The sequence below is a fragment of the Dermacentor andersoni genome, chromosome 2, assembly GCF_023375885.2.
Source record: "Dermacentor andersoni chromosome 2, qqDerAnde1_hic_scaffold, whole genome shotgun sequence".
Classification (NCBI taxonomy): Eukaryota; Metazoa; Arthropoda; class Arachnida; order Ixodida; family Ixodidae; genus Dermacentor; species Dermacentor andersoni.
The window spans coordinates 48,634,522-48,662,469 of record NC_092815.1 but is presented as its reverse complement, the minus strand read 5'-3'; the positions used below and the strand labels follow the sequence as shown (position 1 = coordinate 48,662,469).

General features: G+C 44.3%; 1 protein-coding gene across 2 annotated transcripts; it reads left to right on the top strand.

The window, feature by feature from the left end:
• Window positions 1–129: 129 nt before the first annotated feature.
• LOC126542343 (lysosomal acid glucosylceramidase-like) lies at window positions 130–26,588 on the top strand. Of its 2 annotated transcripts, none has more exons than XM_055077173.2 (11): window positions 130–280; window positions 8,326–8,394; window positions 9,351–9,533; window positions 10,020–10,247; window positions 11,137–11,270; window positions 15,575–15,747; window positions 20,874–21,117; window positions 22,520–22,744; window positions 24,650–24,813; window positions 24,943–25,062; window positions 26,143–26,588. In XM_055077173.2, the coding sequence occupies exons 1-11, from the start codon at window positions 199–201 to the stop codon at window positions 26,246–26,248; spliced, it is 1,728 nt and encodes a 575-aa protein (XP_054933148.2). In that variant the 5' UTR covers window positions 130–198; the 3' UTR covers window positions 26,249–26,588. The 2 variants fall into 2 exon arrangements, with proteins under 2 accessions (XP_054933148.2, XP_050045339.2); XM_050189382.3 differs by having other exon boundaries at window positions 225–543.
• The last annotated feature ends 1,360 nt before the right edge of the window (window positions 26,589–27,948 follow it).

Below are 27,948 nucleotides of genomic sequence, written 5' to 3'. Positions count from 1 at the left end.
CACCTTGGGTATTATTTGACACCTTCTTTGGCATGTCTGATATGACACGTCTGCTGAGAGGTTGACCAATGCTAATCGCAAGATTACTAGGCAGGGAAACCTCGGATGACATAAAGAAGACGCTATTGTTGCGCTTCCATACATACAAGACAAAAAGTGCGTCCCTTTGTTCAAGCCCTTACGGCATGACGACATGACATGGTGTTTTCAGTACATCAACGGGTTGTATTCACAGCGGAATATGCACATTTAGAATCGGTGCCGAGTATACTGAAAACAGGTGAGAGCTCGATGCGCTTCGCTGCAAAAGGTCGTAAGTTTGTATTCGAGTTTGCTGAGGCTGCCGATGGCTAAAGCATAAAGCTGCCGTGATATTGCGCTCATATCAACCCGTACGACTGGCGAGAAAGGTGTATAGAAACGAGCCATTCCTTCTCTGGTAAGGAGATTCAACCCGTCCGAGAGAAAGCCAGCTTCGTCCAAAACCGGCTTCTGGTGCCCTGAACTGTGTACTTCGGCATAAACCTCGAGGTTTGTGTAAAGGTAAGCACGTTGACAAAGCATGCAGGTATGGCCAGTTCTCATCTTTCAATCCCATTTCCCGCTTCCCCAGTGCAAGGTAGCCTATACCGGGCTCAGCCTGGTTAATTTCCCTGCCTTTCCCTTATGACTTACCTCTCTTTCTCTCACTCTCGCTCTCTCTATGACGTGGCATCACTGACTATGTGAAAAGCATAAGCTGCAAGAAAGGCGTTCCCATGGTTGGACCTTGCGGCTATTATCTTGGAAACTAAGAACGTTCATAAAATAGTTGGTATGTTTTCTTAAATTAGTTCCGGAGAACACATGTAATAATTTCGCTGTGCAGCCAAAATTTCTTCGTAAAATCTTCAGAAAGTGCACCTCAAAGCAAAGGAACTATATAGGGTTCTTTTCTTTAGCTGCATCAAACTTTTCAAAATAGCCTGTAGCAAATAGCACAATTCTAACAATTGAGTTAGATTACACGATGAGGCCGCAATTCTTTTTACAAGAAATCAAAATACTTAGTTGAATAATTAACACAGTTACATTCATTAGCTCTTTAATTAACTACATTGGGGCACATATTTCAATGTACGAATTGTAGCTAGTGAGTTTGTAAGGCATATCGACTTGAATCCTGAGGATTGCGCCTGTTTCAAGATATGTGTGGTCAAACTTGAGGTAAAAATCCACTGTTGCTGCATTTATCGTTTTCAAGAAAACGTTGTTTTGTGGATTGAAGTGCATAAAAACAACTATTATGCCAATGAATTTCGTCAGACCCTGTGGAAATTATTACCTCGAAACTAGTGCTGCTCTGAGAAATTGTTCTAAGTAGCCATGCCTTACGAACTCACCGGCTACAACTTGTAAATCTATATATGCGCTGTAAATTATTTTAAAAGTTAAGTAGTGCAATTACGTTAAACAATCAAATAAATATTTCGATTTCTCGTGGAAGTAATGGCAAACTTGTCGAGTAATCTAAATATAACTCAATGCTTAGAATTGCGTTATAACCATAGGCAATTTTTAAAGAATTGGTGCAGCTAAAGAAAAAGCACTTTGTATATATACCGTGTACGTTGTTGCCATTGCGTCCCAGCTGAAGGTTCGACGTAATCTTCTTAGGTTCTTAAATGCAGTTTGTGCCGCTGTAACACCAATACAGCATAACGTCAGTTACGCAATGACTTACCGATGGGAGTTTACATACAGCTATTGCAGCGGTGTGCTACATAGAGCAAGAAACATGTTCAAGTGCGCATGCTCACTTGTGATAAGTATTGCGCCAGAAACCATCGTGGATGATTGTCAAAGTCGGTGACAGCTTCCTTGTGCGAAGGAGGAAGAGGAGGAGGAGGAGAAATAGACAGAAAGACAGGGAGGTTAGCCAGTTCGCAGACCAGCTGGCTACGCTGTACTGGGGAAAAGAGGTAAGGGAGTAAGGGGTGTACACTACTTCCTATCCCGATGCGATCCGCCACCTACAGCAAACCTTATGTGCACATCAGCCTGCATACTAGAACACAGTGTGGCTTACTTCGATACGTGGTAGTGTCGATATATTGAAAAGAGATTTGGATGCACATGTTGGTGAGGACATAGTGGCACCACGCCAAAGGCGCGATAGTTTTGAAAAAAGATCCGGTGCCCGCCATCTGCACGCCCTGTGTAGGTGTTGGTGATAACGTGATCGACGCTTTTGAAACGCGATCCTGCAGTGGCTCCACCTTCTGCTGTCACGTTCTGCTTCTGGACACGAGTAGGTAGCCCTAATACACACGACGTAGGAAGATCTGTATTCCCGGCTGCGGCGGCCGCATTGCAATGGGATGTAGTGCAAGAAATTCCTCGTACTGCGTATTGACCACGTTTCAAAAACATGCCGAAATAAATCAATAGCGTTCTGCGAGGGCATATCTCATAGGACCTGTGCTGAGACAGTGAGCTAAACTCAACAAATCAATCAAAAAGCATTAGATATCACCGAAGCCAAGCACAGGCTAAACATATAATTAAGCTTAACGTCAGGCCGAAAAAAGCGACGGAACATATCTCATGACGACTGTCGACATTGAATCAATATAGCCACATAAAGTATTACCGACGCGGAACCGAATAATGCATGAGGCGGGTACTACTCGGCGCCATCTAGAGCGGCAGCCTCGAAGATTGGGATGGCGTCCAAAACGCATGGCGCACCGGTGCGTGCGAACGCTGAGAAAACGTGTCATGCCGCAACCCCACCACTCTCTCACGGCCGTTTCTGGACACGCTGCGCCACGTAGTGGCGCTGCTAGAAGTCCGTGCATGGCCTCCGAGACGAGAAACGTGGCTCGCCGGTGCCTGCGAACGTTGAGGACTGTTCCCCCGTTTGTCGCACGCTGAGCGTCACATACTAAGTGACCAGATTTGACGAAACGTTCATTGAAGAGCAGCACGTACCCAGTGCATTCATGGCGCAGCGAACCCGAGGCGTTGGCGTGACGGGCGCTAAAAGAAAAGCGGCACATACTCAGTGCATTTGTGGCGCAGCCTGCTCGGGTTGCTGTCCTTGAAGAACCCTTCTGACGCGGGTCGGATCCCGCTCGGCATCGGCGAATATTAAAGAATCTTTTTCGTCATTGTAGAACGGCACATTCTCCAATGACACATACCTAGTTACCCAGGTCGAGGGGGGCGTTCCCAAGGCTTCATGTCGGCGCCAAAGAGCTTCGTCGAACATTCCTACATCTACAGGGACCCACGTCGGCGTCAAAGAGCTTCGTTGTAGAGTGGCGTGTACGTACACATTGCCACATGCTCAGTGAGCGAAGTTGGTCCGATGTTTGGTTTCGAATCCTGTTACCTCAGTACAGCAGCCCAATGTGCTAACCATCCGTCGACGAAATACCCAGTGGATGGATGGATGGATGGATGGATGGATGGATGGATGGATGGATGGATGGATGGATGGATGGATGGATGGACGGACGGACGGACGGACGGACGGACGGACGGACGGTTGGGTGGATGGGTGGATGGATGGATGGATGGATGGATTAGTCAGTCAGTCAGTCAGTCAGTCAGTCAGTCCCGGAAGAGTGCGTGAAGTGCCCAAAGAATGATAACGCATTTAAGACATACGACAGCCCCCAAAACCAATAAAATTAGAATATAAATAAATACGCTTGAAAAGAAAGAACCTGATAAGTATAAAAAACGGACTAAATCTCGTGGTATATCAATCATTCGACACTATGTCACACTCTCTTAATAACGCACGCTATTATTCAGAATAAGAACAAGAATACTGTATTAAATGACAACTCCTGTCTGAGCCGTTTTGTTTGTGGAGGAGGAGCCTGTGGCGCTCCCTGGCGGTGAAATGGCGACGGGTGCCATCGTCTCCTGGTTGTAGTAGGCGTGAATTTTGTTGAGCTGATTAGTTATTCCACAACCGAAAAATATTTTAAACCGATTGCTTTCTTTGACTCTTCTCCCCACTTCGCGGTATGTCAGTTTCTGGCCGCTTATGGCCAACTTGGGACGCTAGATGTCACTAGAAATAAATTAAAGAAATAAAAAATTCGGCCGAACCCATCTGACGATGTCTGTCAATTGTAATGCGCTAAGCATGGAATAAATATAGCGACACAACGTATTGCCACCATAGAAACGTCACCCTAGCTTCCCAAGCAATATGTTCTAACCACTAGAGCATGGACGCCCACCTTTCTTTTTTTGTGGCTGAGCAGGGGTTGGTCTACAGCGCTGCCAGTGGCCGCCTATGGCAATCCCTCTCTTTGCGAAGGCCGCAAGAGGGGAACGCGCACGGAGCCCACTCCGGCCGTGGCTGAGCAAAAGTACCACTTACTCTGCTGCCGGTACAGGCCTCTGACCCGTGCGAACTTCGGAGACCGCGGCAGTCGCGAAAAAAATAAAAATAAATTAAAGACGGAATATTAACAGCTCCGGATTGAGAGGGTCAAGAAAATCAGACGGATAAAAGAAAAGAAGAAGGTGTGAATATTTAACAAAAACAATTGCGAAAAACAATAAACATGTGCACATGTAAATACACATCAGGTGAACATATGATATATAATATAATAATATATATATATATATATATAATATATATAATATAATATATAATATATATATATGATATATATATATACTTATATATACTTATATATATATATATATATATATATATATATATATATATATATATATATATATATATATATATATATATATATATATATATATATAAGTATATATATATATCATATATATATAATATATAAGTGTGACTAATTGCTCAGTAACTCAGGGGACCAATTGCAATGCATGCTCACTGACCTGGAGAGGCAAAGCAGAAGGGTGGGTCTAAAAATTAATCTACAGAAATGCGGCAACAAGAATCACAATGGGCGAAGGGCGATCGCCTGACCACGTTCAGAGATCTCACCCAACACTACAGACTCCAAAGACGCACATTCCCGCCACCACAGGACAAGTTAAACAGGAATGAGGCCGTAACTTTACGCTTGCTCCAGACAGACAGCTACCCTAGCCCCGCGGTCCTACATCACATCTACCCAGGTTTATATCCAACAGATGCCTGTAAAGCTTGCGGACAGCGAGCAACGCTGCGACATATGCTCTGGGAATGTTCCGGCAACCACGGTAATGGGACCACATCCGTTCGCGACGCGTCCGTAATCGCGGCCGTTACCACAGTACGGGAAGCCTCGAGCTCGCTTCTCCCCGACGCCGCCCCAGCTGCGGGGCCCGCCGGGGACCTTCTCCATCGGCGTCGCCACCGCTGGGAGGCGGCTCTCAAAAGTTCAGAGTTGGCAGACCAGCTCTGGGCCGCCCGGCAAGCCAAAGATGCCGCCCGAGTCCAAGGACTTGGAGCCGCCACCTGAGGCCACCACAACGAAACTGCCGGCCATTCATTAATAAAGTTTCTTCTCTCTCTCTCTCTGCAGAAAACTAAAGCCATGTTTAACAGTCTCGGAAGAGAACAGCAGTTTACGATAGGTAGCGAGGCACTGGAATTGGTAAGGGAATACATCTACTTAGGTCAGGTAGTGACCGCTGATCCGGATCATGAGACTGAAATAATCAGAAGGATAAGAATGGGCTGGGGTGCGCTTGGCAGGCATTCTCAGATCATGAATAGTAGGTTGCCATTATCCCCCAAGAAAATAGGGTATAACAGTTGTGTCTTACCAGTACTGACGTACGGGGCAGAAACCTGGAGGCTTACGAAAAGGGTTCTACTTAAATTGAGGACGACGCAACGAGCTATGGAAAGAAGAATGACAGCTGTAACGTTAAGGGATAAGAAAAGAGCAGATTGGGTTAGGGAACAAACGCGAGTTAATGACATCTTAGTTGAAATCAAGAAAAAAGAAATGGGCATGGGCAGGACATGTAATGAGGAGGGAAGATAACCGATGGTCATTAAGGGTTACGTACTGGATTCCAAGTGAAGGGAAGCGCAGCAGGGGACGGCAAAAAGTTAGGTGGGCGGATGAGATTAGTTTGCAGAGACAACATAGCCACAATTAGTACATGACCGTGGTAGTTGGAGAAGTGTGGGAGAGGCCTTTGCCCTGCAGTGGGCGTAACCAGGCTGCTGCTGCTGCAGCTGCTGCTGCTGCTGCTGCTGCTGCTGATGATGATGATGATGAGAGTTCACAATACGATATCCTGAAGGACGCTTAGAAAGCTATCGCTTGCGAAGATATTTTTCGTATTTCCGTAACAATATTAAATCCTTCCTGGTCATCACAAGATAGGCTGATAAATAATCTGTCCATTATATTCATTTGCATTCTTTCGGGATTCCGAACAACATGTAACATTTTAGCTTTAAAGCTGCAGTTTCGCCCATAACGTGAAGCAGTGACGCTATATTTGGCTCAATATTATGCGTAGTAAGTCTTTTAAGTGTCGAGTTGCATCCTGTGGAGTAAACGCTCTCAGGTGCACGAACGATCTTCTTTGAAGAAGAAAGCTACTCGGTGAAGTTTCTTGTCCGACTTATCTGCTTTTATGGATGTGGCGATCCTCGGTGGTGAAGATGAGATGGAGAGGGAGATTTATCTGCACTGTAACAAAAAAATGGCAGTTTCGTCCGCAAGGCCGAGCATCGATTCCGATAGCGAATTATTAGACCGCTATATGAAATAAGGATAGCAGATTTATCGGCCGTATAAACTTGTAAACATTCACTTACTAACTAAATTCAGAAGCATTCAAAAGCAAATTCAAAAGCGCACTGGCAAACATAAACACATCTACTCCACGAGCGCGGACACTCTCTGTGAAAACGATGCTTTCGCTTCAGCACGTGCTAAACAGCGAGAACACAGCGCACATGAAGCTATCAGCCCTCGGCGCAACTAGACACTGTACCCATCGCAGATCGCTCTCGAGATAGGGCCATACGCAGCCGCTGTCGGAGTAGAGCCGCCGCCGAAGAAATTAAAGATGCGAAGTCAAAATATTTTTGTATCGCATTTCGCGATACAAGAAATCAGGACTAATACAAAGACGAAGCTTATTCTTGCGGCAGCGCAACGGAGGTCCTACACGCGCGTATTCACATATGAATGTGGTATGCTCCCGCGACTTCATAAGTACGCTGATCTTGCTGCTCAAACAACATTCTTCTATTCTTGTATTCGTCTTTCTGTCCAAAGCAATATTTTTGTGTTCGTGTTCCTGCACGCTTATCATCATGAATACCTCCCGACTCGCCCAATTTGCAATATTTCTACAAGGACAACTTATTTTATTTACATTTTCCAATCAGTGACAACAGTGGCAATAATACAAAGGTGCACTACGCATACGGTAGATAAACTGCCTGTAAATGCCATTTTCATACATACAGCAAAAAACCAGCGTCAATGTAACAGTTCTTTCTTTCTTTCTTTCTTTCTTTATTGATTTATTTAAGACAATGAACAGATTGTCTTAGGGGACACGGCTAAAAGCAAACATTTGCCTGACTAGGCCGTCAGACTAGTTATCATCGATCCGCGCCTAAAAACTGAAGCATGGATCTACTATGACACTTGGCTGATTTGCTATAGGAAGGCGTGACACTTCACTCAAAGATTAGAAGTATTGCCTTACCTTCGCATTTACGTCCGCCTTGTATGAAGATTAGCTGTGAGGCAAATGCGGCCATTTTCAGTGCGAAGTGTCATTCAAATAACAACTAACTTGTGTAATTGTGCTTTGCATATCGTGTAATTCTTCTTTTAACTACTTCGTTCGGCCGGTGTCCATCACTTGAGCAAGTGTTATTAAAATTATCCCTAACAATACGTTTGCAAAACAGAACTGTAATGCAAGTGGTCCTGTAGTTGCTAGTGCATGGGGAATAGAGTTTAATCTGACTGCGCAGGTGCAGATTTCTCTGGCCCCCTATTTCCGCTATAACATTTCATTGCTTACGGCGGACATAAATTCCATGATTGATTGATTGATTGATTGATTGATTGGGTGGTCGAGTGATTGATTGATTGATTGATTGATTGATTGATTGATTGATTGATTGATTGATTGATTGATTGATTGATTGATTGATTGATTGATTGATTGATTGATTGATTGATTGACCGATCAATCGATCGATCGATCGATCGAAATGTGCTTCATGCAATGTGAGCCCCGGCGCAGATGGGAGTTTTAATATTTTTCTAGCCCAATTTCAACCCGAGTAAAATAAGAACGTTATGCACACCCAACGGAGTTCTTACTCAACAGCGACTTTTTTTATCCCAGGACGTCTCCATTCTACCATGGGAGAATATTTACTGATAGCTCTGGCTACACTGGGAGGCGTTATATCAGGTAAGTGCTGCTCGTATAGAAACCCGGAAGCTCCACGGCAAAAGCCAGCTCTGAAACTCTCCACATTGTGATATGCTAAACCATGGTGCAACAACAGTTTACCTATAGATGTGTTTTGCATCCACGAGGCTTATAATTAGATCCCCACATCCTTTTACAACACCTCGGTACTCTGAAGCATGATCTTGGAACAAAGGCCTACATTACCTTCTAACTCGGTATTCGAGAGCACTTCAGTAAGGGAACATTTGTCAGCTACCGAGTAAACTTTATTATACGGCAGAACTTGGGAACAGTTCACTGAATGGCTTGGCCTACAGTCGTACGCAAATAAAAGCCAATTAGAAAATGGAATTTAGTACCATAAAATTAAAATAAAGTTCCTCGAGCTGAGCGACACATTATAGTGCTAAATTAAAGCTAGAACGTGTCATATGTGCACCGTGCTTCTCAAGGATAAACGAACCGCCGTTATTTTTTTAAAAATCCGCTCATGAAGGAGGAAATAACTTTATTGAGTCCTGAGGAACCCCTCCCCACCCACTCTTGGTTTAGTGGTCGGCAGGGGTCGCGGGCCACACCCACGTTGGGACGGGAAGCCCGTGAGCCTCCGCCCTTTCGGGAGCCCTCTGGGTGGCCCGGAGCTGGGTCTGGTGGTCGTCGCTTCGCAGGGCGTCCACCCAGTCTTCTTCTTTGCTGAACACAGTGCCGCTTAACGCGGAGCATTGCCAGAGCATGTGCGCTAGTGAGCAGTACGATTCGCCACAATCCGGACACTGCGGCTCTACCTCTGGTGAATAAAGGCTCAGTCTGTCTCTCGAGGGGGACGACTTGAGACAGGGCCACTCATGAAATTGCATTTTTCGCGTTTGTTGTGCCTTAACTGTTTTGTTCGCGTTTCATGTTTCCACGATTGTACGTAGCTTAAACAACTGCACATATTCTACGAACCAAAGGCGCAGCCCCCAAGTGCTTGCCGAGGGACTATGGCTTTGGCAGCCCTGTGTGCGTGTGCAGCATGACGCACTGCGACTTCATCGGCGACGTAAGGCCTCCGCCTAGAGGCAAAGCGTTTGCCTTCGAGAGCAGCAAGGCTGGCCTCCGTTTCGCCCGAACCATCTTGCTCCTCAATTCAATGAGTGAGTTTCAGCTTCGGCATATTTCAAACAATCCCTAACAAACTTGTACCTTATTAACTTTTACATAGACCTCTTAAAGTATGGTTGGCATTAAAATTTATGTGGTGTAGTATCAGCACCTTCCTCCGTTTACTGAAGCGTTATGCTAGTACTGCCACGCTGCTACCGAAAGCGATAAACCTTCATAAATGCACGGTTTACTCCTCAATTCATCTTTAGGTTTGCCAAGCTCATCAAAAATTTACGTGCAACAGTTGATCAGATGAGTTGACCCTAACAATAGCGTGTTTCATGCTATTTCTGAAAGAGTAAAGAATGATCAGTTTCGGGGATAATTTACATCAGTCTTACGATCTTATCAGAAACGATAGAATGCTACATGTAGTGGTGAACGAAAGTTGCGTTCGGCGCTCATGGAAACTATCTTGCAAATGTGTACAATCAACTGGCTTCACAATTTTCTTGGTTTTTCCCATTTTTTGACAGATTCGCCAGGAGAGAAAAAGGAAGTCCAGCAGTTGACAATAAATCCACCCATTAACGATAATCGTGGTGCCGGAAACAGCACTGTGGTTCTTGTGATAAACGAAAAAGAAAGGTACCAAAGCATATTTGGGTTTGGAGGTGCCTTCACCGACGCCGTGGGAATAAATCTGAAAAACCTGCCACACAAAATGCAAGATGACGTTATCAAGTCCTATTATTCGAAAGAAGGTAACGCTACGACATCTTCGCGAAGGGCTTCTTGACAAGGGGCGGCACAATTAATACGTGTGGCCGAGATAGACGTTGCACCTGGTGATGACAACGATGATAATATGAGCATCGCTTTTGAAACGGAATGGTGGCACGTGCCACCAAACTCGCTCGTTGTATATGGCTCAAAGTACCATCCATGCTGGTTTTTCACCACAGTTTGTAGATTTGCTTAGAAACCACGTGTCGTCCTTCGACGCAGTTTGAGTGAACAGAAGTTATATTCTTGCTTTGGTCGGCTGGCTTCATCGTGGTTTCGGTTCAATGATTTCGGTTCTCTGACCAAACTGCTAGGTTTCGTCTTTCTAGTTGAGACACTTGAGGTAACTCTGAATGAAATTCTTTCCCTCGCAACGTATCTACCACTGATAATACTCTCCACTCAAATGAACAGTTTTGCTTTAAGAGCTTTGATTTGGTCTGGTTTTATGTAATTTTGTTGTGCTGCCTGCATTGTATGTTGTGCCTGAAACTCCTTGCATAACAGTGCCTACTTTTCACACTTTGTATAGCGTTTACGTTACATTGTTTCAGACTGTACGTCTATATTCTTTACTCCTGCTTCGCCCTAAAAATATTGACCTGCACTACTCTGTGAAAAAAATTGGAAAATATAGAAAGCGTCTTACGTAAATTACATATATTACAAATTAAATTACAAATATTTCTTATATACAACTGGAGTGAAACAGGCACGCATTCATTAATTATAACATTCCCATTGTGACGCCCGAGAAGTAGCCAGATCCAAGTTACTAGTAACTACAGACATAAAAAGCCAATAACTGTATTTCGGTGTCGTTTTCTGAGCGTATTGTACATTCGTACTCTCTCTGCTTGGCGACAGGACTTGAATACACCATTGGCCGGATCCCGATGGCCAGTACTGACTTCTCAGTGCGAAAGTACACCTACGACGATTTCCCCGGTGACTTCAAACTGCTCAACTTCACTCTCACCGAGGAAGATTTTGAGCTTAAGGTATCGATCAATCTTTAATTTGAAGTGCGTAGAGTAATTTAAGCGCGACCTAAAGCTAATCACACTTATAATGTAATTCATTCAAACAGCGTTATTCATTCAAAGAACATCGACCAATATTGCATTTATTATTTCTCTGCTTTCGTTTAAATTTCGTCATGATGTGATACATTTTGGTGCGCATCGTTTCGTAATTAAAGCACTAGAAATATTCCCCGGTTAACCAATAAAATATGAAAAACCACCATCCTACTACCACACCTCAACCTTGAAGAAGCAAGATGCTGCAGAAAGGTGGACTGGCATCGCTGCCTGTTGAAAAATAATGTCTCGACCACTTATCGAAACACGGCGCCAAGTGTTTTAAGACGTCGCCGTTTCGCCCGAAGGGCAAAGCATGAATCGCGATAGCAAATTAGTGGACAGTTATACGAAGTAAGGATAGCAGTTTTATTGGCAATATAAACTTGGAAACATTCGCTTACTAAGTTAGCAAGCATGGTGTCAGTGCGCACAAACAAGCATGAGCATATCACACTCAATGACCGCGGACACTTGCTGTGCAAACGCTGGCGTGAGCAAGCGCGGGAGCAGCAGCGAGCGAAGTGACCTTCGAGCTGTCTATCGCTTCAATGCAAACTGAGCTTTCAAGATATGGCGCGCTCAACGTACGCAGTCGCTGCCGGAGTAGAATGCCGCCCCCCTCCTTCCCGCGCCGCCTCCCCGCTTTCCTCCCTTGCACGCGCGAGAATGAGCCGCGATCGTCGGTTCCCCTTGCGCGCGGTCGCGAAATGCGCAATTGCTGCCGGAGAACAACGCCGCCCTCTCTCCGCCCCTCTCTCCCTACCATCCCCCCATGGCCTTTGACGGGACGGAAGACGGCGCGTTTACCCTCAGCTTTCCTACTTTGCGCGCGTCAGACTGAGCCGCGATCGTCGGCTCCCCTCACGGGCTTTCAGTCGCACATACAGCATACGGGGCGCGGCGATGGTGTTATCGCCCTTGGACTTTATATGGAACATCACGGCAACAGCGACGCCGACGCCGACGGCAAGAATGCGCCTGAAGTCCCCATATAGTTGCTATCGCAATAATAAATGACACACAATATCTTTTAAATTTGTTAGCATAAAGGCGTAGGCTTCTGGCTACACCGTGTCTCAGCAACATGTACCAGGTCTTAAAGACAGCTAGGTGTGCACTACGCGAATACTACCAAGTCAGTAAAGTATACTTCGTGTGTTTACAAGCTTGCTGAAAGTTAGTAACAAAGTGGCTACAAGATAGCTGAAACGCCTTGCATACTACGAACTTTCATTTTCTTTTAGCCCCGCTGCACTGGTTTGCATTGCTGGAAGGTTTCTTAATGCCCATGTTCGCGCGGGCATGCTTCACTAACACCCAATGAAGAAAAAAAGTAGCCGATTAGATTCTTTTTATTTCAAGAGTTTGCTGGAAATGCACAGGCCTTTCTTATTGTCTACTACGTAGTGAGGTGTTCACTCACAGCTACATTTGTGCCTATATACTGGTGTGTATAGCAATATTATCGAGCTACGTAAGCCAGTGCACGGCAATCGCTTAAGTACGCATTGTCTTCAAGAGACCGGCCATGTTTAGGTAACCGCTGTTTTCGTAGCTACACTATGCGGCTATAAACGGAATTAGCAGCAAAACAATTTCAACAATAAATGGCTAATTACTCCATACGCTAACTATGCTTTCTGATTAGTCAGATTAGGATAGATGTTGAAAACGCAAAATTTAAGCAATGCGGTATGGAAGTGATGTCTGCTTAGCATAAATCTTAAGGCTAACGCTACTCTTAAAAATTAAATTATGGGGTTTTACGTGCCAAAACCACTTTATGATTATGAGGCACGCCGTAGTGGAAGACTCCGGAAATTTTGACCACCTGGGGTTCTTTAAAGGGACACTAAAGCGAAACAATCAATCAGTTTAGACTAATGAAGCATTGTTTGAGAACCCTGCAGGCAGTCATTTCAAAAAAATAGTTTGATTATTAGATGAGAAAATGAAGGTCCAAGTATCAGTATTTGAATTTCGCGCCGAAATCCCAGCGCCGGTAGGTCAGCGTGACGTCAGGGATTCCAAAGTATGTTCTCGCATTTGGGCCGCGTTGGCTGAATAAAGTTTCCCGAAACTTGGCATGTTTAATATTTGGTTCCTTTAGAACACAATCTAGTCAATCTGGACCGTTATATTTAATTAGTAGGCCCTAGAAGATGCCATCAAAATCCAAGACGTCATAGCCCCCAGGTGCTGGAACTTATGTAGGCGTCGCCACCCGTATTTCGTTATTGCGCTTTTTCTGGCTTACCAAACGTCTTATCGTTGTAAGAGTGGTGTTTTTGGTGTTGTAGAACGGTAATTTACTGATGCAGAAGAAATCATTTTTTCACTTTAGTGTCCCTTTAACGTGCACCTAAATCTAAGTACACGGGTGTTTTCGCATTTCGCCCCCATCGAAATGCGGCCGCCGTGGCCGGGATTGGATCCCGCGACCTCGTGCTCAGCAGCCCAACACCATAGCCACTGAGCAACCTCGGCGGGTAACGCTACTCTTGAGATTTATTGCCACTTTCGATACTAGAACTACTTTCAGTCGCTGGCTATCACATCGGTGAGAAAGATTCCCACAGCAAACACTAGATAGGAGGTAAAGAAACCTTTGAATTGAACTGAATATAGTTTAATTTAATTTGCAACTTGCGAGGATGACCAGGCAAAAAAGCTACAGGTTGCAGCATGAGCGGAACCCCGCCACCTCATGCACAGGGCAACGTTGTAGCGGTCTACCGAAAGCATGCGTTTCACATAACGCTGTTGAGAAAAAGAAGAAAAAAGAAAGATTCATACAGAAAGACAAAAACTCATGATCAGATTACATAAACAAATGTTCATGGAAATACTTCGCATATTGGCCTCGCAGCCAATTGTTTTACAACTGGCGGCCAGGGCAATAAAGTATGTTGACTCTCGTTAAGATAGAAACTTAAATAAATCGCACTAGACGGATGATCTCGCTGTCAGGCTGCATACCCTATGACATCAAACGTTCTTAAAGTAAAGTTAGTTTAGCCACGCGCCGCTGAGGATGTGGCGCGCTCATCCCACGACAAGCCCAGCAGCGTCCAAAGCAGCGCAAATGCACGCGAAGCAACAAAATTGCCAACGATATTGTCCATTGCACGGAAGGGCCTTACAAGAGCCCTTCGTTCTAGCATTAATTATGTAGGTTTGTACATTTTTAAAGTTGTAACATTTTTGTCGTCAAAGTACAACAAATGAATCATGTAGTCATACGGTCGCAGTGGTCATGCTACCGTAGTCATACACAACTGCTCGCCTTATACAAACACGTTTGTCCATCTAGTAACATTTTGAAGAACTACAACCGATACTGGATAGCCAACTATCCGCAAAATGCTTCGCATAACATCGATTCTCAGTGTCCGTGGGGCCGGCATAACTTTTCGCAATGTTTCCTCTCGACCCAGCTTGGTTCCGAAATGGGTGTGCGGACGGAGGGACACGGTCTGGCTGGACTAGGCGCGATTGCGTTCATTAGCTGAGCGTTCGGTGAGATAGAAACTATTTCTGAACGACTCTTCAGTCTTGGTCGTCGCTGTCGGACTCAAGCTGGGCCCCCGGTCATGGTGCTAAGTCAATTTGTCTCGACTCCGCCTTGGGAGCACGAATGGGGCTTGTTGGCTGCGCTGCGTTCATCGGCCGTGTGGCTTAATAACGCCCCGAGGTGTTTGAAGAATGTGCACTTGCCGCACATAGTGACATTTACGCTCGGGAAAGCTTCGTTTGTGTGAAGGAGGTAGCAGAAACCACCCCTATGGCATAAGTGTGCGAACTTGCACGAAATCAGGCATGCACTTGCAGTAAGACGAAAACAAAAACAGCCAGCTGTTTCCGAATAACAGTGAACTATGTCCGAAGCCACAATAGGGCTATGTCGAGGAGCTTCACTATAAAATGGAAGCTGTTGCTTCCGATTGCATGCGCTCTTAATATTCCAATGGTTCATATGTTCTTTCATGACGAATATCCCAAGCACTGCCAAAAATTTTATTTTCCAGTCACGCACATCAAATAAATATGTTACATTCGATTCGTATTCGAAATTTCCAAATATTCGCACGCCCCAAATTAAAGAATTTGAAAGCCGCATAAGTTGACCGCATGAACCGAAACGCTAAGCTTCCGCCGAACTCGACTAATTTAGTGATTTAGTAAAACAAAGCCAACCATTGACACGACATTCTCTGCAGATTCCATATATCAAAAGAGCGATGTCTGTGTCGACAAAGCCTATCTGGTTCTATGGAAGCCCCTGGAGCAGCCCCGCTTGGTTGAAAACCAGCAAAAGTTTGGTGGGGCGAGGGTTTCTCAAAGGAAGAACGGGAGGACTCTTCTACAAGACCTGGGCAAAGTACTTTGTCAGGTATGCAGTGTCCATAAAGCGTCGTAGGCATGTTGTATCAGTGTGTTCTCACATAAAAAGTTACTCTACGTATATGCTGTAGCCCAACATCGGTATCAGCGTACAACCCCACGGCGTCATATCCGAATCTGTGCCGCATATGTCATTTCATTGTGTATTGTACCCATTGTGTTACGCGTAAGATGTCAACGCTGAAATGTGGCAATAAGAAAAAGGTTGCACCTGTTCACGGATGTGCCGTTTATGAGTACATGCATGACTCTGTGCAAGGACGCATGGTAAATATGCGAGACGTTGTGCGACAATCTACTTACTACGCACCATATTTCACAAGCATAGATCTTGGTCCTTGCATCTACGATATTTATGGACACATTCATTCTGAAAATGGGAGAAACAAAAAGTTATTGGCAGCGCGATAAGGCCTTTCTTCTACCTGAGATGGTCTTAAGTCGATTTTAGCTGACACTTCGTTTTGCCATCAATGCAACATTCTTTTCGTCGTAGTTATATTTGCTCAGCAGACCGTATTTTCGGCATCATTTTGGTGGAAAAATTTTGTGCTTCAAGGAAGGAAGGAAGGAACAAGTGGAGAAGGAAAGGCAGGGAGGTTAACCAGTTTAGCTCAACGGGTTTGCTACCCTACACATGGGAACGGGATGGGGGGGATGAAAGATGAGGAGGAGAGAGAGAGAGCACATAGCACAGCACACATATCGTCAGTTACACTGCGTCACTCTTGCGTGGTACATGACATCACTGTCATAGCCGCCTGCCCAAGCCCGTCTCTTTCAAAAACCGAAGTAGTCCCTTCGTCGCCTTCAGCTGCGATGTCTTCTGTCGGCGACATGTGAAAATCGTTTCAACTGACAATGGTCTATTGTCAAGGTGCGCTAGAACAAACGCCAGGGAATATCTCTGAACATTATATTCAGGACAGTCGCACAGAATGTGTTCTAGCGCCTCCTCGCAAAGACAGGCATTGTAGAGAACGTTGTCAGCCATTCCAATCCGAAATGAGTAAGATTTCGTGAATGTCACCCTTAGCCATAAGCGATAAAGCAGAGTGACCTCTCTTCGGCGGAGTCCAGCTGACATACAGAGATGCATCAGAGAGGGCAGGTGGTATTGACGATTGCTCCAGTTGGTCTGGCTGCTTGGTGTGCACCATAGAGAGAGGATGATCTCCTGTGCAAGCACTCGAAGTGTGCTGGCTGCGTCGGACAGTGAAAGGGGTACGGCCTCTTCCTGTGTGTCTTCAAGAGCTGCCCGAGCGCGGCATTATCGGCGTCTTCGTTTCCTGTGACGCCGCAGTGAATTGGCAGCCACTGAAACGTCACGTAGTGTCCTTTCTCATGTAATGTATGGAGTAGGCATCTAATATCAAATACGATCTGTTCGTATGACCCGCGACGCAGAGCTGATAGCACAGATTGTAGGGCTGCCTTTGAGTGACTGAAGATTGACCATTGTCGAGGTGGTTCCCGACTGACAAAACAAAGTGCAGCGCGAAGAGCAGCTAGTTCCGCAGATGTCGATGTCGTTGGGTGGTCAGTCCTAAAGCTGCTGGTAATAGCTCTTGCTGGGACAACCACAGCACAAGACGAACAGTGAATGTTTGTGGAACCATCAGAATAAGTATGTACACTGACCGCATACCTCTCGCGCAGAAGAAGGAGAGACATTTGTTTCAGCACAGGCGACGGTCGCTCAGACTTTTTCCCGATTCCTGGTACACCGAGATGTACTGTGGGGCTGATAAACCATCAGGGGGGTATCGATGGTTTAGAAGCAGCGGTGAAGCCCGAGCGAAGTTTGTCGTTGTACTTGACGATAGTTTTAGAGAATTATGCTTGGTGCCTGTCTGAAGGTAGTGCTGCAAGGTGGTGATAGGGGGCACGTGCAGAATGTCTGATGTGCGTTCTCAGGGCTTCCACCATAATGTGAGTTCGCATTGGATGGTCCCGAGCAATCGCAATGGTTACCTTTGTTGACGTGCGTCTGGGCAAACCAAGGCAAACTCTGAGTGCTTGAGCTTGTGCTGCCTGCAGAACACGAATATTTGTCTTGCAGGTGTTGTTCAGTACAGGTAGACTATATCTTTAAAGAACCGAGAAATAGAGCTGTGTAGAGTTTCAGCATTGCGTCTACTGACATCACCCACGTCTTTCCTGTCAAATATTTAAACTACTGGGAAGTCGCTGTCAGGCGTCGTTTCATGTAGGCCACGTGCGGGCTCCAACAGATAGTGTTTCAAAATTTTCACTAAAACATCCAATGAACGAAAGAAATTCTTAAACCAAGGGCTTCTGCTACCATTTCAACAGTAATTCGACGGTAACTGCGCACAAGAGAATGCACATGATCAATGTTTGATGGGGCGCCCTCATCTTGTATTTTCTTCACGGCCTTCTCAATATTGCTGGACTAATTTGAACATGGTTCTTTAGGGCGTACTTTCCATTGGCCCTTTGCAATGGTCGATGAATTTCTGTGACATTTTTGCCGAATTTTACAAGATATTTGATGTTGATACTTCGTTCTGTCTGTTTGTCGATCTCCCTTTCGAAAAAGCACTAAAGACGTGTCGCAAAAAAATCGTACGCAAAATTCTGCCTCGTAATACAGCAGTCTCGCTCGTATTCGAGGTCAAACTGGTCCTTTCGAGTGTAGAGAGCGAGAGAGCGGCGCTACTACACCCTGTTCCCCCTTTTTTGCTGACTTCCATACTGCATGAACTTTTGGGACACACTCGTACTTATTTCGTGTGCTTAATAGTAGTAATTCCCACTTAGAGGCCCAGACACACGCGTACCTTCTTGCAAGCTAACAACAAGTTTTAATAATCAATGCTTCGAAAATGAGTAGAATTCAGTTCTAGAAGAAGCAGGCTCAAGAGAAAGAGCCAGAAAAGATGAAAGGCAGGAAGGGTACCCAGACGCACATATATATACAGTTTCATCCTTGCACAGGGGGAGGGGAGTAAAAAGCGAAAAGAGAGAACGGTCACTTATTGTGTCGCAAAGTTTTATAAATGATTGCAGAAGCATATGCCTATTGCAGTAATTCTATCATTGCCTTAACCGCCTTGGCGACGCGTAAGGCCATAATAACACCCCCCCCCCCCCCCCCCCCGTAAAAAAAACTTACGTTTCCAAAGACGGTTTATTTGAGACATTCTGAGTGTCTTTGTGATCTGGCAGGTTTACTGCTGTCTGGAGAGGTTTGCGCTTGACGTCGTACAATTGTTAAAGGCACAAAAAGTTTTCAATACTTTCTTCGCTTCCGCAAGAGCTACACATGCCTGTGTCACTCATTCCAATAAAGAACAAGTAACTAAATGCCTGCGTAAATGCCAGCGCGTGCTAGAGGCGGCCAAACAATGTCGCCCCAGAGTGGGCCCCAAAAAAATAGAGAACAGGACCATGGGATAATAACTTGTCGTGAGCAGGAATGCAATAATAAACGAAAAAGAAAAAGAAGAAAAATCCCACCAAACGCACATGGTAGAATTTATTAGAATTTATCTTATGCGTAGTTTTAGTGAAGCGGTTAATCAACTGACATGCAACCAAATGTGCCGCACAATTGCGCTCATGTTTATTCTATGCACCGTGCAACGCCACGCAATGTTCATGTTCATGCACCGCGCATCGATACGCTGGGGAGAAAGGAGCAGACAGCCGAAGCACTGACCGCACATCTCAACGAAAATTTCGAAACACTTCTTAATCATCCGCACGGAGAAATATTGAGTCACTTTGGCACACGCCAAAGAGGGCGAAAGCCTGCCCGCTCTAGAGACATCCAATTAATTACTTGACATTCTCATTCGAATGCGTTGGTGCGTATCATTACTTGTTTTCTCCAACTAAAGTTCATGGGTTCGAGTGCGTTAATTAAAGCAACATTAATTATCTGTACCCTAATCAACTTGGCCATAAATAACATCAAAGATCGTGGGTTCGACTTCCACAAAAGGTCGTAAGTTCGAGTGCCTTAATTACCTCTATACTAATTTACTGTGTCTCAATCAACTCCGCCCTAATTAACACCAAAGGTCGTGGGCGGAACCCCAACCAAAGGTCGTCGGTTAGACTCCCACCGGAGGTCGTGGGTTCAAGTCTCTTAATGAACTCTATATTCATTAAATGTGCTTTTTTGGCCTTATTAGCGGCATCGATGTAGTAGCGATGTGGAAGACGACGACGACGAACGCGCGAGCCATGGCACGATCGCTCCGATTTTCTGTACCTCACAACGCGACATTGAAGCTTAGAGATGTAAGCCCTTCACCTTAAAATACCGGCAATTCAGGCCGTACTGAGGTGTTTTATTCCCCCTCCCCCCTTCCGTTTCATTTCCTATAATGTGCTTGACTCGCACGTGGCTAACTTGGCAAAGGTCGTCAATACGCTCTACCAGGAAAATGTGAATATCCTCATATGACTTTGTACTGCCGGTAGTACATTCGAATCCGAATATTATGAACCCAGATGAAGGGAATTATTATTAGACCAATACCAACGTAAAATAATTGTCTTCATAATGGAATTGACAGTGGATATATGGACAGGCCTTTGCCCTGCAGTGGGCATAACCAGGCTGATGATGATGATGATGATGATGATGATGATGATGATGATGATATGGTACGAGGGGCGTGCGCTATACCATCACCATAAAGCCGCTTGAGATAATGCTCGGAAGCGTGCCAGAAGCGTATATATAATAAGCCATTACACAGTGACACTGGTGAAACAGTTCAACGCCCAGGCATAACTACTGTCTAGAATACGCGCACATTTATTTTCAATAACTAGATTCTTGCTCCTTTTATCCACTGGAGATAATACATCAATATAAAGGGAACCCAACACAACTGTTCGTTTGAGCTCTTTATAGAAGAGTTTGGGTATATCGAGTTATCTGATACATCATATTTTAGCACATACAATTGATAGTTAAAACCGGGCTTTTGTAAAGGCGTAACTTCAGAGAAAAAAATAATTGCAAGCAATTGAGCTTACTAACGCGCCACTGCCCCGAAACGCCGAATAAACGCAAGTCGTTCTTGAAATGCAGCATCGTAAACGCTGTTTTACTTCACTGCGTGTGCTTTCCAGGTTTGTCCAAGAGTACGAGAGACAAGGGGTTCCCATGTGGGGTCTGACGACGCAGAACGAGCCAACGTCCGGCATCATGCCACTCTATCCCTGGCAGGCTATGGGCTTCACGCCTCAAACACAGAGGGACTTCATCAAACAGGATCTGGGGCCGGAGTTGACAAAGGCAGGCTATGGCCCGCACAGGCTGAAACTCATGATTTTCGACGACAACCGTATTGGAATGTGGTACTGGACAAACGTGGTGCGTTCATTACACTCCCTGACTGGACTCGTACCTTTCAGGTCATGGAGCCCTTGCTCCATCTCATAAGGACTTCGATTTGGAACAGGCCCCTTTGTAATTTAGCAAAGTGGTAGATCGCGCTAGTCTGTGCCGCCAATAATATTTTAGCATGGAAAGCTCCATATCACTGCGCAATAAAATAGCAGACAGGCGTTGTCTGTCATGTACGTTTATTGTAAAGCACGGGCAAGGGGCATATAACACCCATTTATTATTATTATTATTATTATTATAATTATTATTATTATTATTATTATTATTATTATTATTATTATTATTATTATTATTATTATTATTATTATTATTATTATTATTATTATTATTATTATTATTATTATTATTATTATTATCGTCATCGTGATTGCAGATTTTTCAGAAATCGCCTGTGTCAAATTGTGTTCTGTCTTCATTTTCACGATGATTTCTGCAAAAGGCCGAAGTTGCCATCACTGTAGCGTATTAAAATATTTATTAATTAACATTATGATTATTCCCCACACTTAGTGATTCCACAATTGAAGTAGGAGTGAAGTCATGCCTGTTTAACAAATATCCTAATACTATCGAATGTATGCGTCAACAACATCCGCTAAAATGCATTGGCGTTCCAGTTATACTTGTCTTGAATTACTATAGGAAGGCTTTTTTTTTTTTAGTGGAGCACCAGTGTATTTTGTATAACATAGTAAAGATGGGTATCTCGAAAGCAGTGCGTCTTAGTATTTCTGCTAAGCAGACGTGACTTCATTATACTTTTTACAGCTGGAAATGAGTTAATTCCTAAAAAGTTGGCGTTGTGCCTATTTGTAATTTCCCTATATAGTATGTAGTCACCTGTCCAGATCCAGATGTAGAACAAATTTCTATTCTAAGGTTTTCTTCTCGTACTGACCTGTCCAGTTCACTCATATGTAGTGCTACACATCATGCACACAGAAATTTCAAGAAAATGTAAACAACAGGTAAAATTATGTATTGTCCTAGAATGGATTTATGCAAGCTAGCCTACATAGTTCGACTGCTATTTTCCTGTCCCTAGGTAAGCGACCCTTTCCCGTCCTTAGAAAGACGACAAAGTCCTACGGAAGCTTTATAATTCAGGTACATATCATTCGTATATCAACGCTGCCTTTACTGCACACATCTACTACGCCTCAATAGGCAGGTTTTTTCCAGCAACATTGCGTACATTTCTGCCGGTTGCCAGACCAATGTCTTATTTTCCATCACTGAGTAAGCTTTAAGCGTATTTTATTTGAAGTGTTGTCCGAACGCTGCCTCGAAATTAGATGCGATCAATTTTACAGAGTAGTGTCAGCGCTCTTTCCAACTCTCACGTTGTCCATGTATTGGTCCACAGGTACTGGGCGACCATGAAGCAGCCAAATACGTGAGTGGCGTGGCTGTACATTGGTACAAGAACTGGCTAATGGGACCTTGGGTATTGAACATGGTACATAACAGCTACCCGGGAAAGTTTATCTTGCCTTCTGAGGCCTGCACAGGTTATAATAGTGAGCCCGAGTACAAGGTGATGCTGGGCAGTTGGAGTCGCGCCGAGGAGTACGCCACCGACATACTCCAGGTGAGGAGGCCTCTCCTGTTTACGAGAGTGAAGTATGTGCTGCAAAGTCACGTGCGACGAAGTTAGCATATAGGATACTATGGCAAGGCTTCGAGAGCCTACAGACATCTTCGTCACTCATATATTCCCAATAAAAACACTAGCGAATAAAAAAAAGCGTTAGATTTGACAGCAAGTAAGGAGATTTCAGGTGGTTGACACACGTAAACACTACGCTTCAATGGTTTCCTGAGCTCTTATCATTCAGTATAATTCTGCCACAAAGCCACCAGAGTGTTGATCACAAGCGCGGTTGACGTGTCTCGACTCCACGCTGAGGTTCGACAGCGCTGGAGCTAACGAGCATTGCCCCTGTGGCAACGCTTTCATCACGTCTTGTTGTACCCGGATCTACAACTGCGTCTACCGCCCGGGTTACCACGACCTGAGCATACCATATTGTACCGTTTGTGGCACGGTGTCACTTTCCTCATTAACGTTACCGTCGCGCCCAGGTGCAACACCTGTAGCTGCGACGAGACACTCACACAACTTCTCTGTGTCTGCCCGCGATTTTTAGTGCTGAGAGGTAAGTCATGTGCACAGCACTGGATAGAGCGGACACTCGTCTGCTATCCCAACAAAAGCTCGAGGTAAATGCCCGCGAAAAGAACTCCGCGCAGAAGGCAATGTTTGCACTGTTCGAGTACCTGAGGTCTACAGGCCTACATGATAGGCCTTATGAACGTCGCTTGTTACCGCTGTATATGGCGTACATGGCTTAGTTAGTGCTCCTGTCTCTTTCTCTCCCTTTACGCTCTTTTTCTCTCTTTATCCCCACACATCCTCCCGCCATGCAAGAAAGCCAACCGGAACTCCTTCTGGTCACCCTCCCTGCTTTTCGGTACATCATTTCGTTCAGCCATCAATATATTTATGCTTCCTCAAATAAACAGCAACGCTATAACTTCTGCGTGCTAGTTCTGCATTTGATAATATTTCATTTTCTTTACATTTTCACACCACCATGGCACTGACATGCGTGAGAGACTATTCGAATGTTGTCAAACAACAACAACAAAAAATGCAAAAGGATAGAAAGTTGGGCGAGTTGATACGGTAGCATATTGGTTTCTAGCTAGAAGTGACACACACACAGACTGTTCGTACCACAGGTGACAGGACGGTGGTGCAGAGTTACTGCTGAAATTACCAGCAATAAGGCTGAAAGAAGAGTGCAGACTAGCACCTCCCACGTGACAAGGAGTAAAATTTAGTTATGAATGCGTGTTTATTTGCCATATAGCTTTATGTGCACCAAAAAGTTGAGGAGCGATAACTTGGAACACATTTGCGGCATGTATTTGCTGTGTGCCACTTCCTGGTGTCTTCTTGCTGATTTGACGTCATGCTTTGAACACGCTGGTGTAATCACGTAGGAAGAGTGCTTCAATTGCTGCAGCAATTCAGAAGATAATAGCAAACTCACAACTTTCTCAGTCCTCAGAACGTGCCTTCTAACCTCAACCCGAGATAAAAATATTCGATCAAACGGGGCTTCAAGCTCCATCATAGAAGTTACCGAAGCATGCAAAACGAACCATTTCGCAGTGCGCATTCCGTAAAGGGCAACTGGCTTACTTGCATCATTTCCATTTTCACGAAACGCATTGTTTGCTCTTCGTGTTTGTCCTGTTGCTCTTCCTTCCCTCTCTCCTCCCCTCCTTCCTATCTTCCATTTCTGTGTTGCTGTCACCTCCCTTCAGAAGAGCAGGCAGGCGTTGTGCCCCTTCCGGTGGCAGTTGCCAGCCTTCTCGTCGCTTTCCCTTTCCTGTTAACTGTGTATATGTGCATATGTGTTCAAAACAAATAATAATAATAATAAACACATTGGTAGATTTTGTTTCTTCCTTCCTCGACCTACAGAACCTTAATCATTGGGCTAACGGCTGGACGGACTGGAACCTAGCTTTGGATACTCAAGGCGGCCCCAACTGGGCTAGAAATTTCGTCGACGCGCCCATCATAGTGAACGCTACTGCTAAAGAGTTCTACAAACAGCCAATGTACTACGCCTTAGGCCACTTCAGGTATCCCATGTCCAAGTAAATTCTTAATTTCCTTTTTTTTCGCTCCACCACTGCAATACCTTTAGAGCCCCCTTGCATGTAGAGTAGTAAAATGTTAAAAAAGAAATTGATCATTCACTTTTTTTACAGCAAGTTTCTCCCTCGAGGCAGTATCAGGATTGACTTGCGTCTTAGTCGAAGTACAGAGAACCTTAGCTACGGAGCCTTCCTGACACCAGAATCAGCTGTCGTTGTGATCGTCCTCAACAGGTAAGCACCGCCACATTTTATTGTGCCTTTTTATTTAATTACGTTTATTTTTCCTTGAAGTAAGTGCCGTAGGATTTCTGTCAGCAGCACACGCACAGTGTCGGACAGTTTGTCTAGCGGAAGCAACAGCAACTGTTATATTTTCTTTTTTCTTCTTTCTTTTCTTTTTTTAAGCTTTAGGGCTACGTTCATGTTGTATGATAATGATTTATTGAGGTTTATACTGAACAATATCTGATTGGAGGTTTTCTAACACCATTATAAAAGTACCGCGTGCTACATTCATGTGACGCATACGTAAACCGAAATTTTCCAGAACTGGTAAAAGAAGTGAACGATGTACTCACTGCATTTTTTTTATGTCAGTGCAATGGTTTATTTGAGATCTCACTGCGGCGCTTTCCTGGCATGTCCTCGCCTCGTTGTGTTTGTATGTTGCAGTATGTGCATGAATATATGTGCACTTCTTGTACTTTCTTGTCACACTCCGCTTCAGATTTTCCTAACATGTGGCGTTACTCTATAATTTAGGGAAATGTTACGGAGAGATGTTAGGACAAGGCGTCTATCCACACCATTTACGTGGAGGCACAAGGCGGGGTCATAACAAAAATGTTGTACCAACAGGCACCACCACCTCCTCCTCTTTCTGTTTCGCTACACTTCAACAGTGTTTTTTTTCTACGTCCGCAGGATAACCGGCTACGTAAACTACTCTTCGGCGGCCAAAGTATCGACTCGTTGCGCGCGAACACGGATTGCATGGGAAAAGTGTGACACAAAGTTTAATGGGGTCTCCGGGACCCGATACGGCTTGAGGCGTGCAATGGCAGTGTGAGGATAATCAGATGAAGACGAAGGCAACAGTGGAGTGATTTCATTAGCGACAACTATCATTTGGCGACAGGCAGTAACAATATCTGACCTACTGTCATTGTTATTACGGGAAAAGGAGCAGCCGTCACCATTACATAGGTTAATAAACACATTCTATTTACCTTTATTTTGAAAAATACTTCGCTTTAACTACACTTGCTTCCCTTACTGAGAAAACATTCTTCTTTTGTTTTCACTTTTCAGAGGCGAAGAAAGAGTCATGCTCGAAATCAAAGACAAGTATGGTTCAGCAAATATCAGGAAAGTCATAGAAGAACGGTCGATAACAACGTTTATCTGGCGGTTATAGCTTTCACGCCTGCCCTCAACGGTCGCGTTTTTCGTCCACCGAAAGTACTTCCTTTCCTCGCGTTTATGCCGCTGTATAATTGTCCCAATTGCCGAAAAAAAAAGTTGATTCAATGCTACAGTAGGGCGTAATATTTATTGCTATAAATTCTTCGTTTAATATTAGGGCATCTCGAAGAGTAAACTGCGACTTATATAAGGAGCAAAGGCTGCCAAGGACAGAAGGGGCATAAGGTTTCTGACAAGCTGTCTTATTATCCTATGATACGTTACAACTAGAGAATGCATTAATGTCAAACATAAAGCACAAAAAAGCAAATAAAGCATTCTATTGAAGCAAATTCAATCCTCTCACTGTTAGAGGAAGGCTTCTGGGCACAATTTTCTCTTTACTGTCCGCACAAATATGAACAGCTGTTTAATATTTCAAAAATATTCAACAGCTGCGCATACTCCATGGTGCTTTTACGGGACAATTTTTGTTGATATTCTTCACGTAAGTGTCACAATCAGTGTGCGTTTTTGCATTCAGTAGTTTCAAGGATTATGTTAGAAAAAGCCTTATGTTAGGACCAGCACCGATTTCCCCATTCAAATTCATGCGAAATGGAGAAAAGCTTTTACTAGACAACCCCTGAACCAATTCCAAGCAAAGTTGTTGCATTTAGGAAAAAATCTCAATCATGCCTACTATAAAAAGCAGAATTTTACTTTGTGACCTCGAATTTTCTACAAGAAGTGTCGAAAATTGCAACGATAGCAATACTGAAGTTCAAACTTTACAAATCTGTTACTCGGCACCGACGACAGATATGGCAGTTCTGTTAGCTAGATCTGTTAGAACATGAAAGGCAAACTAATGCGTTATAAGTTTACAGTTTACGCGAAACTGTTGCAATGCTTACGAAGCTTTCACAAAAGTCTTGTTACAAAATTAGTGCTATTTTCAAGAGCAGTGTATAACACATCAATTTTGTCTGCAAGATGTCACAATAATTTCAATTTACGTAATGGTAATATCACCTTCTAATGCTTAGCAACGGATTTGCAACGGAACGTGCCTCATAAACAGATCGTAGTTTTGGCACGTAAAACCCCATAATTACGTTCTGTCCATTTCATTGCTTGTCACGTGGTTCATTTCTGGGGCGGTCACACGTTTTATCAGTTTTGACGCAGACGCTGTACTTTTTTTTTTCGTGTTATTCGTTGGTCATTATTCCCATAGTCGTGCGGGTTTTATCACTGACTGGGCCTTAGGCGTTTGAAAGGTGTTATGTTTTGGGTAGTTGATAGTGAAGCGTAGACGGTATTTTCTATGTCTCGTTTTTTTTCTACCCGTTGGTTTGGTAAAGACTGTGCTCGATGAATCGCTTCCCGTGCTGATCTACGTGTGGTTCTTGTTTGCTCTTTTGATCTTTTGTATCAGATATGATTCCTGAGTGGTCGATGGATTGCTGTATTGTACTTCTAACGTTTCGTGTGTGATTCGGCTTGATTGACCAATATAAGGCAGGCTTGTTGCGGAAATAAACTTAGTTGTGAGTGGCGCCGGTCCTGTCGTTTGTGTCCTTCTTAAGTCCTTGTCATTTGCGCCTTGCCTTTACTCATTGATATTTGCAAACAAGCATGGATGAGAAGCCAGCAGAAACAGCTGGAACCCAAAGCCACACAAGGGAGTCTGGAAGAACGTGACAATGC

What these genes read in the sequence shown, in the direction of transcription:
- LOC126542343 (XM_055077173.2), top strand. Translation starts at nt 199, where the DNA reads ATGGTGTTTTCAGTACATCAACGGGTTGTATTCACAGCGGAATATGCA. An exon ending in CTTGCTCCTCAATTCAATGA is followed by an intron (nt 9,534 to 10,019) that starts GTGAGTTTCAGC and finishes ATTTTTTGACAG; the next exon opens with ATTCGCCAGGAGAGAAAAAG. An exon ending in AGGAAGATTTTGAGCTTAAG is followed by an intron (nt 11,271 to 15,574) that starts GTATCGATCAAT and finishes CATTCTCTGCAG; the next exon opens with ATTCCATATATCAAAAGAGC.